Source organism: Patagioenas fasciata, chromosome 5 (genome assembly GCF_037038585.1).
Source record: "Patagioenas fasciata isolate bPatFas1 chromosome 5, bPatFas1.hap1, whole genome shotgun sequence".
Taxonomy (NCBI): Eukaryota; Metazoa; Chordata; class Aves; order Columbiformes; family Columbidae; genus Patagioenas; species Patagioenas fasciata.
Window position 1 is genome coordinate 68,513,871 of NC_092524.1, and position 12,614 is coordinate 68,526,484.

Consider the following 12,614-nt stretch of genomic DNA (forward strand, 5'->3'; position numbering starts at 1 on the left):
GATCTGGCAACTTAAGGAATTCAGAATTTAATTAAAACTACTGAAATTGAGCAGGACCATCTGTGTATGGTCCACCTTAGTTGTGAAAGCAACCTGGGATTGTGTATGTGCTCCCAGCTTCTCCGGTTGCCACACAGCAGATGATTTTGGGCTGCACTGCCAATATGGAAGTTACATCACGCTGCTGTCCCTGTGCTTGATATGATCTGTCAGATGAAATCTGCGGTCAGAACATCAGTGACATCTGTTCATACAAAGTTCAAGGTCTGTGAAAGGCCCCGGCAAGACAAGGTGTAGCATTTGTACACAATCTGTGCTTGGAGTGGAAAAATTGTAAGATTTGTACACCAAGGACATGCAAATGTACATTATTGTTAGAAGCAGTAGCAGTAATAATCATAATGAGATTTAACACACATATATTGAAGAGACAAGGAGCTTCCATTTATGCTATTATACTGACTCTGCCCCGCTCTGGTGAGCACCCCCTGCAGGGCTGGTCCAGCTCTGGGTCCTCAGCACAGGACACACATGGGCCTGTTAGAGAGGGGCCAGAGGAGCCACAGAAATGATCTGAGGCTGGAACAGCTCTGCTGGGAGGACAGGCTGAGAGAGCTGGGGGGTTCAGCTGGAGAAGAGAAGCTCCGGGGAGACCTTATTGCGGCCTCTCTGTACTTAAAAGGGGCCGATAAGAAAGATGGGGACAGACTTTTTAACAGGGTCTGTTGTGATAGGACAAGGGGTGATGGTTTTAAACTAAAGGAGGGAGATTCAGGCTGGACATGAGGAAGAAATTGTTGGCCCTGAGGGTGGTGAGAGCCTGGCCCAGGTTGGGCAGAGAGGTGGTGGCTGAACCATCCCTGGAGACATCCCAGGCCAGGCTGGACGGGGCTCTGAGCAACCTGAGCTGGTGAAGATGTCCGTGCTCATGGCAGGGGTGGCACTGGGGGAGCTGGGAAGGTCCCTTCAACCCAAACTATTCTATGATTCTGTGATTCTATGATGAAGATTCTCTATGAGATCACATCAATAACAACTTCTGAATGAGTTCCTTGAACACACATTCCAAGGGATGTCCTTCGCTGCCAAAGATCTACATGACTTTCTTTTCCCCAGATATGCTTGACCTGACACCAACTCAAGCCAGTCACAAGATTCATCAGCCTGGGACCAAACTTGCTTTCCAGCACTTCAGCACTGACTGGGCAACAGATAAACACAAATCACTTCATTCAAAGCTGCACATCGTCCCATTAAAGAAAACCTCTGTTAAAAGCTTTGTAATAAATTATACCAGATGAACCTCCAATAGGTTCACTATTCATATACTTCACTCCAAAATAAAACGTTGTGAATCTCTATAAAGCTTCCTTTGAAAATGAATCTTGTTATTGCTAAAATTGAGTGACATTTCTAAAAAGTAATGGACATTCTGAATTACACTCTCATTTTTATTTTCACTGCAGTAAACCAAGAGTAGCTTCAGTAGAAGACATGCAGCTGTTTTGGCACAGAGTTGCTGTGAATGGAGTTTAGGCCCAGGACACTGCAGAAAGCACTCATCTGCATCTCATTATTAAATAATTACAATATAGCGTCTACTTCCAAGAAACACTGCAATAAATCCAGGCCGGTTCACGTGTCTGCTAAGATCTGAGTGTAAAAGCAGTGAGCACGCTGACACACAGCCCGATATCAAACCGCCTGTAGTCATCTACACAAACCGCCTCTCCAGTTTGATGGGTGTCTCCAGAGGGTGATTCATTGCAGCTCCCTCAGACAGCAGCCTTGGGAGATGAATCAGCTCTCGGAGGTGCCCACCTCTCCTGCTGACTCCTGGAAGCTCAGCTTCCTTAGTACTTACTGACGGTGACATTGAGATGCCTCAGGATGAGTCCAAACCTGGCGGTCTCGGGCTCAGTGTCCATGGCAGCACTGCAGTACATGAAGTAAGCACATGCTTTAATTTCCTTGCCTTAGAGCCTAATTAAGCACATTTGAGGAAGAGTTAAAAGAACATTTTACAGGTAAGCAGCTGGGGCAAAAGACAGGAAAGGAGGCTGAAGGGAAACCTTCTCGCTCTCTACAACTGCCTGTAAAGAGATTGTAGCATCGAGGGTTTTGGTCTCTTCTCCCAAGGAACAAGTGATAGGACAAGAGGAAACGGTCTCAAGTTGCGTCGGGGAGATTTATATTGGATATTGGGAAAAATGTCTTCATTGAAGGGGGTTTTCAGGCATTGGAACAGGTTCCCCTGGGAAGTGGTTGAATCATCATGCCTGGAGGGGTTTAAAAGACGAGTAGATGAGGTTCTTAGGGACATGGTAAGGACCACGTTAGGTTCATAATGGACTTCATGATCTTGAGGGTCTCTTCCACCAAAATGATTCTACGATTCTATTTATCACTGTATTCCTGCATTTTGTAACCCCAGGAGATACTTCCAACTGTTTTCTCCACTGCCATTTGGGCAATACCCCTGACAGGTCTCACCCCGGCCTTTCCACGATGGCGCATTTAGGACAAGTCTCCTCCTCACGGTGTCCATACATCCCACCCATCTCAGGCGGTCACTACATAGAGCCCTGTTGCTGTAGTTGATGCCGGGCTGGGCCGGGAGAGCTGGTCAGACCAAAGCAAAGGCACGTTCTGAAAAGTACTCTGTTGTTGTGGGTCTCACCTCAATACCCACCTCGCATTCCCAGACCCACACAGACCACGTGCCAACCCTCCTCGGCCGCTGTCCCCGCTCCATTTCCTTCCACGTGCTTTCTGTGTGGTGATCTGCAAACATCTGGGTGCCTCTTTACTACTGAAGGAGGCTTCTTGCTTGGATTTCACTCCACCACCCATGAGCCAGCAGCTTCTGTGATTCTAACAGAAGGTTTCTAGGAAGCCACAAACCTCAAGTGTCTGGAAAGTGCCCACACGGAGCGTGCTGGTCCCTGCTCTCCGCTCAGCGCCCAAGATGCTGCAGCATCTGTTCCACGTGCCCTCCCCACGCCTGGGAAGGAAAGCGGGGGACAGGACCAGTGCTCTTGGGAAGCTGACTGCCCTACCCCATTAGGATTCTTCGGGAATCCCTGCTAAAACCTCTGCTGATCTGTAAAACTGGCTGCAAACACTCACATTTAATGTATGGGTCCAGTATTAGTTCAGCTTGGCCAGCTTCATCCCCAGCAAGAACCTTTCCATTTTCAGCCTGTCGGATCTGACAAGCGCTGTCATGTAGTCACTTCCAGTCTGTTGCTCTTTCCTCCTACCACGGCTGGATTTTCCCTGCCTAAAGAAGCAGGCAGCACAATACCTGATGCTGCTGCTGCAGCCCAGCATGGGGAGGAGGTTAAGCCCGGACAGAACAGAAGCGCCTGACAGCACTTGGAGTGGTTACGTTGGAGGCGACCACGACTTTGAGTTGTCTTAGACCCTATGGGGTAGGGGTCTCTCATCCTCTGCATTCACTGCCTGGCGTGACATGAGCCTGAGCTATGCAAGGAGCTCTCAGGGAATAAAGGGCAGCAAATCGTCCCATTAACCAGCACAGAAGCCAGCGCACCCGGCCGCAACACCGCTGCTCTAACAGCAGACGACTGTCTGAATCACAATTCTGCACGTCCTAGAACCTGGTGCTGTGCAACAGCGACAGACCCACATCAGCAGGCAGGGCCATCAGCTCCTTCAACTTTCTTTAAGGCATTTTTTCCCCTCCAGAAAGGAACACCAGGTAACCACCACGCCTGAAGAATACTCAATATCACACATACGCTCCAAAGGAAAATGGCACAAACTATTGCCTGCTGTATCAAAACCCAGCCCCGTTTGTAATTTAAGCCAGTGTGACCCAGGTAGATCGAAGAACTGGAAGTCACGCTCTGCTGACAAGCGCTGCACCGCGGCTCTTGCTTTGTTTTTATCCTGGATGTAGCACTGAATTTAACTCAGCGAGAGGAATCACATTTCATTGCTGGCCGGCGTAACAAAGCTCAAACCAGAGACAGCACACACCTTGTGATTTTACGGCTTGGGTGTTCTCAACAATGTACCACATCTGGTGGGAAAACAGTCTGTTTCTGGTAGAAAAGCAACTTCAGAAAGTACCACTCAGCTCTTTAAAACATTTGATGCTGAATATCACAAACCTGCAACAGTGCAGTCAAAGCCTGAGATTTCTACAGACATTTTAAACAAAAACGTGAACATCAGGAATATTTTTAGAAAGCTTGGCTGTCCACCTTTGATTTATACCACACATATACCCGCTGTATTTTTCCAGCATACCGAGCTTTACATCTGCATCACAGCCACCAGCACAGTCGTATCCCATTCTGGACAACATCACCCCATTCCCAGTTGACACTGAAGTGTGATGTGAAGTCGCGATGTGTTCTGCAAGGAACGAGGCTGTCGTGTCCGATCGAGAGCACACAACCGATCTCACAATCTCTATCTTGTGGTTTTTGCATTAAGGAATTGCTTTAGAGCTGACACTTCTAAAAATAAAGGTGGGGGAAAGCAGTTGAAGGGAACAATTGCTATCTCAAGCTGAGGGGCAGCAAGCACTAAAAAGTTGGTGCTTCTGTCTTCAAAGCAAAAAAACCCAATAAATCTAGTGCATAATATTAAAATACCACAGAAAATTGGATAACATTAGGCGGACCTAATTTCACAACATTTTAAAAGCCAGAATTGAAGTACGACAACTTTATCGGTTGTTCCCATTTCAACAGCAGTTTCTTCATCAGAAATCATTCACACAGCAGTTGAATACGAGCAACAGAAATTTAACTGTACTTTTCCTAGATGATATTAAAGTGCTAAAAATGCTAACCAATAATTAGTTACTTTAAAAATACACCTACACATACACACGCACATTCACATTACTTTGCATGGAACAGAGTAGGAGCAAAGTAAATCCCTGCCTAGGGTTCGATATATAGGAGAAAAAAGAATTTACCGTCTGGCACAGGCGAATTTAATTCAGAAACATTGTAAGAGGGTAACGGTGCCACTCTCGCCGAATGTTTCTTCATCCTTTGAAACTGCTCCCCCACTCACACGCTCGCTCCGTCTTCGGTCTGCATCGCATTTGGTCCCGAGTCCTATAGCAAACCCCCGGCTATGGCTGGTGCTGGATGTTTTTCTGGAGATGCTGCAGCAGGCTATGAGGACTGATTTGCTGTTTCCCTGGGAAACCATTTGCAACACATTCAAACAATGCTTGACCCCCGCTAACACTTTTTCTTTTCGTTCAACTGTTAAGCGCGGCGGATAAAATATAAATATATATTAGCGATCGCGCTGCGTAAACTTGAAAGCGCGGCAACCCCTTTGCATGAAAGCAAGGGTTTCATCAAATATCTGCGCTGTGTTAGCAAAGCAGACGGCAGATTTCTCAGACAACTGCAAGAGAATTATGCAATGCAATTTTCTGGTCCCTTACACTGTGACAATATAGGGATGATTACAATAATTATTTTAAACAAACTTTGAATAATGCAACTCCTATAGAGCTGCCAAATCAGGAATGCCTTGGGCAAGAGAGCCAGTAGTATCTAGCCCTGTATCAGATAGCAAAGTAATGGTATTGGAGGAGACTCTTCTTTTAATGCCCTACAAAAATTGCCACCACCAGGAGACATATATATACATATATATATATATATATATATATATATATATATATATATGTATAGGCCACGGCTGGTCTACATTTCTTCCTCACTTCCCTTGAGGCAGCTGGGACATTTTTTTCCCCTCTTTCCCTGACATCTTCTCTCTCTTCTACTCTCTTTTTATTATTATCATCTATATTACTGGGAGTTGTTCCTGGCCTGGGGTTTGGTCCTCCATCCCCTACTATATCACCAAACAGGGAGAAGTCACCAGCTGGAAGAGTCGGCATGAAGAAGGCTGAGAGGGATCTGATCAATGGGATCAATATCTCAGGGTGGGTGTCAGAGGATGGACCAGACTGTTCAGTGGTGCCCAGCGCCAGGGTGAGGGGCAACGGGCACAGACTGAAACACAGGAGGCTCCATCTGAACATGAGCAGAAACTTCTTTGCTGGGAGGTGCCAGAGCCTGGCCCAGGCTGCCCAGAGCGGGTGTGGAGTCTCCTTCTCTGAGACATTCAAACCCGCCTGGACCCGCCTGTGTGATCTGCTCTGGGACCCTGCGTGAGCAGGGGGCTTGGACTGGGGGATCTACAGAGCCCCCTTCAACCCCAACCAGTCTGTGGTTCTGTGAGGAAGGACATTCGAAAAGGATCAAGAATCACTGACCTAGAATGTCACACGCTTGGCTTCCTAAAGCAGGTGGGTGGCATCTCACATGTTTTACACAATAACAAGCAATGTGATGGGTATGTGTGCAAGGAGCCGTCCCTTCACCCACCCATAAGGAGCCAGCACACACGGAGGAACAGAGGGGAGGAAGCAGAGTCCCCAGCAGACCACCCTCTGGACGCAGTCAAAGAGCCTGGCACATGTGGAGAACTCAGCTGCAGCAGCTCGTGACTCCACCATACCCAGAAGGGGCAGGAGACCACCCTTAGGTCTTTGTGGCAACCAAGCCAGAAGCACAGGACATTACTTTAAATGCACGACCTTGCCCTGCACATTCCTTTAATGCCGCTCTCCTATTCCTCTTTGGGAGCCAGAGTGTCCTGTACTCTTTATTCTGTTGATACAGTCAGGAAGAGACAGTGGTTAACCCTACAGAAGGGCAGGAGAAAGGACCTCACTACCCTCTCTTCCCAAGGCCATCCCGCCCCAGTATCTCATAGTCCGGTATCTCCTAGTTCATAGGATGCCTTGAATTGGAAGGATCCACAAGGATCATTGAGTCCAACTCCTGTCCCTGCACAGGACAACCCCAAAGTTCATACCATGTGTCTGAGAACGTTGTCCTGTCTCTTCTTGAACACTGTCAGGCTTGGGGCCATGTTCAGTGCCAAGTACATGGGATACACTACAGAACAAATACATAGAAAAAAAGTGGTTACGGTTGCCTGGTTTCCACCCAGCATGTCCTCCCCTAGAAGGCTTGGAGCTCTCCTTTAGGATCTTCATTATATTGCTTGCGACTGGTAACGCTCTCCACCGTGACAGTCTTTTCCAAAGCAACACACTGTGTTGCATAAAGCTAACTGGCTTTTACTGCTTATCTGCATGCAGATGATTTCCAGCACTGTGTAACAACCACTTTTCCAAACAAAATTATCTCCTCAATTTGCAGAAGGAATTTTATTCTCCCATCTTAAGCGGAGAGTCAGCAGACTTTGTGATAGAGCAATCAGCAGTCAAGTAATTGCTGGCTCCACAATCACAAGTCTATCTATTAATCCATGTCTAGTCCTTGAGCACTTATATAATATAAACAACATAATAATATAACACAGAGATTGTTTTTAGAAAACCATTTCTGCAAATGGGCGCTTATAATGGAATCATTAACGAACCTTAACAACGGTGAGGATGAAATGCATGAGACAATGTCAAGCAATTCGAGACATTTCTTTCAGACAATTTCAAGACTAACAGCAGAACGTGATTCCGTCTAAAAGCTGCTGCATTTCCTCCCAAGGAAAAATCAGCCATCATTCTAACACTGTAACTCAGAAGCCATATGCAAACCCACAAAGCCCTCTTTCAAATAACTACCCCAGCAATCTCCGCTTCGTACAACACTCACAAGAGAAAAGAAGCCAATATAAAACTGTTCTAAAAATATGTGTGATTGATACCTGTGACTCCCATCAAAGACTGCAGCTTCTCTGGCTACACAAGAGCTTTGCCCGTCTGTTTCTGCTCCTGCTATGAACACCTGATTGCACTTCTTATGAGGTGCTATTCATATAGGTGCTCTGATCTTTCCTATGTACTCTCTACCTCCACCCTAAACGAGCTGAAGAATGAAATATGGAGCAGAAGGGAGAGAAGCAAGCTCTGTCCCTCTCTCCTGAGCTACATCAGATGCAAATCCATCTACAAGCGGCATGTGATGCCCAAATCTGCCAGGATGGTATGATAGTTACTGCACAGACTGCAAGCCAACATCAAATCTGTGGCGCTGCACCACCTCACCTCATGTTTATGCAAGGCACCACAGTGGGAAAATATGGGTGTTTTCCCCCCAAAAAATCATCAGTAAACTAGTTTTCAAGTATCTTTAAAACAGATCTCCATATGCCGTTGCTTGACTCAAATTCTGCGCTTTCAGTCTACAGTGTGTTGAAGTTTTCTCATTTGCAGGGAGTGGGAGCTGTGGGATACCTGGAAATGCAGCTCACGACTTCTCTGACCACGTCTCCTTCTCTGAGACATTCAAACCCGCCTGGACCCACCTGTGTGATCTGCTCTGGGACCCTGCGTGAGCAGGGGGGTTGGACTGGGGGATCTACAGAGGTCCCTTCAACCCCAATATCATCCTGTGATTCTGAGCCCCAGGTCCCCGTCAGCTGCTGCCAAGCGTGTGGGCTCCACAGTCTGGAATTCACAAAACCCAATGCAATCCAATGCTCCACATAACCAATCTACATATGCAATTATTTTCACTCCGGGAGTCCCTGTTTGCCAGGAAAACACGCAGTATGAATTACAGCAGTGCAAATTATACGGCGTGTAACTAACGACACAGTGAAAACGAGAACGCGGGCTGCAGGCTCACAACCTCCGCATCTGTTCCCAGTTGAAGCGAACACTGCTAAGACACCAACCAAAGCTCTCGAGACAGAAGCAGCATCCATCCCCTTGCACTGCTTTTATTGCAAAAGATGATTATTGGATGTGACATGTCTCGGGAGAGATTCCGCATCCCCAGACAAGCGTCCCAGTGGTTGGAGGCCTCTGAACTGCATCCAGGTTGCTTCATATGGCCATCCTTGTGTAGGCACGCTGCCTGCAGCCAGCTCTGTCCCCCGGCTCACTAAATATTAATCCAGACGGGAGCACAGGGAAGCTGGGAGCTTGCTGACTCACTAACCAGAGAGCAAACCAGCGCTGGAAGCGGAGTCGGAGCTAGAGAGCGCTGAGTCACATCCACTAACAAGTACTCCACGCTCACGGCAGAAAGGGACCGATGCTGTCAAAACACACACCGTCCTCCCGGCTCGCAACATCTCTGTCTGCAGCAGTCAGTCATACATATTTATGGGATCTACTGCAAATGTAAAGGCTATTTACTTCACTGAAGTTGTAAACTACACCAATTTTTCTACAGGGAGGGTGGTGAGAGCCTGGCCCAGGTTGGGCAGAGAGGTGGTGGCTGAACCATCCCTGGAGACATCCCAGGCCAGGCTGGACGGGGCTCTGAGCAACCTGAGCTGGTGAAGATGTCCCTGCTCATGGCAGGGGAGGGATCTACGTGATCTTTAAGGTCCCTTCAACCCAAACTATTCCATGATTCTATGTTCCAAAGCTGTAGCTGACCTCTGAGTAACCAGAGGTTTATCTCCAGTGTCGGACCCAGAAGGGTGGATGTTTGCTCACGACCAACCACACTCCAGTCACAGATGTACTCACTTTCTGCTGACAAAACTGCCAAGAGAGAGCAAAATCATTCGGAGGTTTACCTCGTGGTTAAGATATAAAGGATAAGGTCTCCATGAAGGACACTACACCGTCTCGCATCACCAGTTGGTTTTGATGTCTATAGTCCTAATCAGTGAACAAATTGAGCTATGTCAGGTTTGGTTTAGGTGGCTTTTTTCCCTGTGGGAAACAATTAATAACCAAAATTACAATATTAATATAATCCCGATGGGGAGTGACAGAATATCTGATCCAGAGAAGATGACAAGTGCGCAATGGCCCCAGGGAGACAGAATCATCTCTGCTAAGGGAAAACAGCTGCACAAATACAGGAAACACTGATTTTCCACACTGATAATGCGATTCATCTCACTTGGCTTGGGACGCCAAAATCTGAACCAGCTATACCAAACTCTTTTTAAGGTGAATGGCTGGAAACTGGCAACTCTAGAAGCCAACTTGCTTGGTCTCTGTTAGATGTCTACTGTAAAATGAGATTAGTAACGCTGTGAAGGCACCCACTTCAACCCACTGACCATGATGATGGGGATGTGACTCGCTCACGCCTGGTCACCATGTTAAGGCAGATGCTCACAATGGGAAAACACATTGTGTGAACACCTGATAAAGACATGTAAGGACTTTCTTTGACTCAAATCCATTTTCTGAAACAGCGTTCAGATGCAAAACTGTAGTCTTTGCTTGTTTTGAACACCACTAGTTACAAGATCCATATGAAACCCACTTTGCATGCGCTCCTGTAGCCAACAGGTCAGTCTGTTCCCAACCACTAGACTATAAGACTCTCATAAACATGACTTTTATTGGCTCTTCCAGACTGAGCATGACAAGCTAAAAGGCCATTACCAAGTTCATTTTATCCTGGTGGAATACAAATCAGACGCAAGACGCAGAAGAGACAAACAGTCAAACCGAGATGAAAACAGGCGTATCCCACAAAAGGGATTTTTATGCGTAGCAAAGTCAGGGCTTTAGTTTGAACTTTTACCTCGCTTCCAGCAAAACCACAAGCATGCAGTATATGTTATTTAATTCAAACAACAAACTCAATCCAAAACAAATTCCAAGGCTCGCAGAAAAAAGTACCATACATCTCACTGCTGTGCCCAGCCACACTATATGGATTTTGAAGAGTCAAATCCTGAATTCCTTAGTCTGTCTTGACTCTCAGTGACTTAAATACTTTTGGATACTCCTGCTCAGCAACCCAGAATATCGGCTGTGTTTGATAAACGCTAGGGAAGTTCCTTTTCCTTAGGTTTTCCATAGCAGAGACTCAGACATGGATTCCAGAAATTCTCCTAAAATTAATAATTCATTCATAAGCGACAGCATAGAGCAGCTCAAGCTGCTGCCTCCTGAAGAGGGACCCTGGACAATTATACCCCCCAAATCCAAGCTCCTGCCCCCCAAGTGTCCCTCTGGGCCAATGGCAAAATGAGAGTCTGGGGTCTCCCTGTTCTCCACTGCATCTCTCAATTTTCATCAGGTGGGTTGTCAATTAAAATTCTGACCTTCAGGTGCTATTTTGCACCCGCAGCTGGAGAAAAGTTGTTCTTGGTAACAGCCAAAACATGATTCTGTTAGACACGTTCTGTTCCTTTACTTATCTCCAGGGACGTAGCTCTCCTTATCTTCTGGCTTAAAGACTCTGGGGCCTTTTTTCACTTAACGAAGCAGAAAGCTCAAAGGTTCACAGCTTGCAGAAGTTACGCTAAGCAAACTCACATTAAGCAAATTCTATACAAGCAGTTCTATATCCTATATAAGCAACCTGAGCTGGTGAAGATGTCCCTGCTCACGGCAGGGCTGGCTCTGGGGGAACTTTGAAGGTCCCTTCAACCCAAACCCTTCTGTGATTCTATGAGCTATGATTCTATGATCCAGTGGCTACATGACCAAACACCTGACCCCACCACAGAGATACAGCAATTAATCATTCCCCAAGTGTAAATTAACCAGCAATCACAAGCCCATACTCCAGTGGTGGCCACTGGATTCACACACCCACAGGAGCTCCGAGTATTTAAGTGCTTAGAGGGTCCCACTTGCTTAAAACATTTCAGCCTGGGATCTGCTGCTCCCAGCCAAGTCCCTGGCTTGTGACATTAACAGAAAGATGCCCTTAATCTCAACCTCATTAATAACCAGGTATGGTTTGAGAATATTCATATTTAAGGCACACTAAAGCAGAAGAGGCAGAAACTGAGCTTCATCCCGATTTGCTGGTATTCTGCAGATACCAAGAAGCAGGGTACTCCTTGCCTGCTAAAATCTCACTTAACAGATGTGAGAAATACTACAAAATCTGAAGGGATTTTAATTCCCCTGGTGGCTGGGTGTTTCTACAGTGATCTTCAGTTCACGCTAACATGAGTTGCTATTTTCAGTAAATCAGCCCAGGAATTCACTCCTTAATACCCACCCTGTTTTCCTAACAGAGAAAAAAATGCAATGCGATCTGTTTTTAGGTTTCCCAAGCAAGCAATTTCCAGAAATCAGATTAACAGCAGCAGCTAAACAGCCTTTCAAAGACAATACAAAGATCTGCAGCGGTGCTCAGTTGTCATCCAGGACCTGAGTGGCCTTTTCAGACCCTGAGGAGCTTCTGCAAACCAGCTGAACTGTTGGGAAACCAGTTTAGAAACGCTCTGATCACCAGTTACAGAATCACAGAATGTCCTGGACTGGAAGGGCCCTGGAAAGCTCATCCAGTGCAATCCCCCCATGGAGCAGGAACACCCAGCTGAGGTTCCACAGGAAGGTGTCCAGGCGGGTTTGAATGGCTGCACAGAAGGAGACTCCACAACCTCCCTGGGCAGCCTGGGCCAGGCTCTGACACCCTCACCAGGAACAAGTTTCTTCTCAAATTTAAGTGGAACCTCCTGTGTTCCAGTTTAAACCCATTATCCCTTGTCCTATCATTGGTTGTCACTGAGAAGAGCCTGGCTCCATCCTCCTGACACTGCCCCTTTCCATATTGACCCCCATGAATGAGTCCCCCCTCAGTCTCCTCTTGTCCAGCTCCAGAGCCCCAGCTCCCTCAGCCTTTCCTCACACG

The 12,614-nt window shown here is 46.8% G+C and overlaps 1 protein-coding gene across 3 annotated transcripts in view; it reads right to left on the reverse strand.

The window, feature by feature from the left end:
* The window catches only part of SLC35F4 (solute carrier family 35 member F4), a 139,959-nt gene that overhangs the window by 32,662 nt on the left and 94,683 nt on the right, over positions 1–12,614 (reverse strand). Inside the window, exon 2 of one of the 3 annotated variants that reach the window (XM_071809816.1) lies at positions 4,958–5,187. The exons of the other annotated variants lie outside the window; for them this stretch is intronic. Within the exon in view, the coding sequence (XP_071665917.1) occupies positions 4,958–5,033 (76 nt within the window). The 5' untranslated portion in view covers positions 5,034–5,187. The remainder of the gene's footprint in view (positions 1–4,957; positions 5,188–12,614) is intronic. 3 annotated transcript variants of the gene reach the window in all.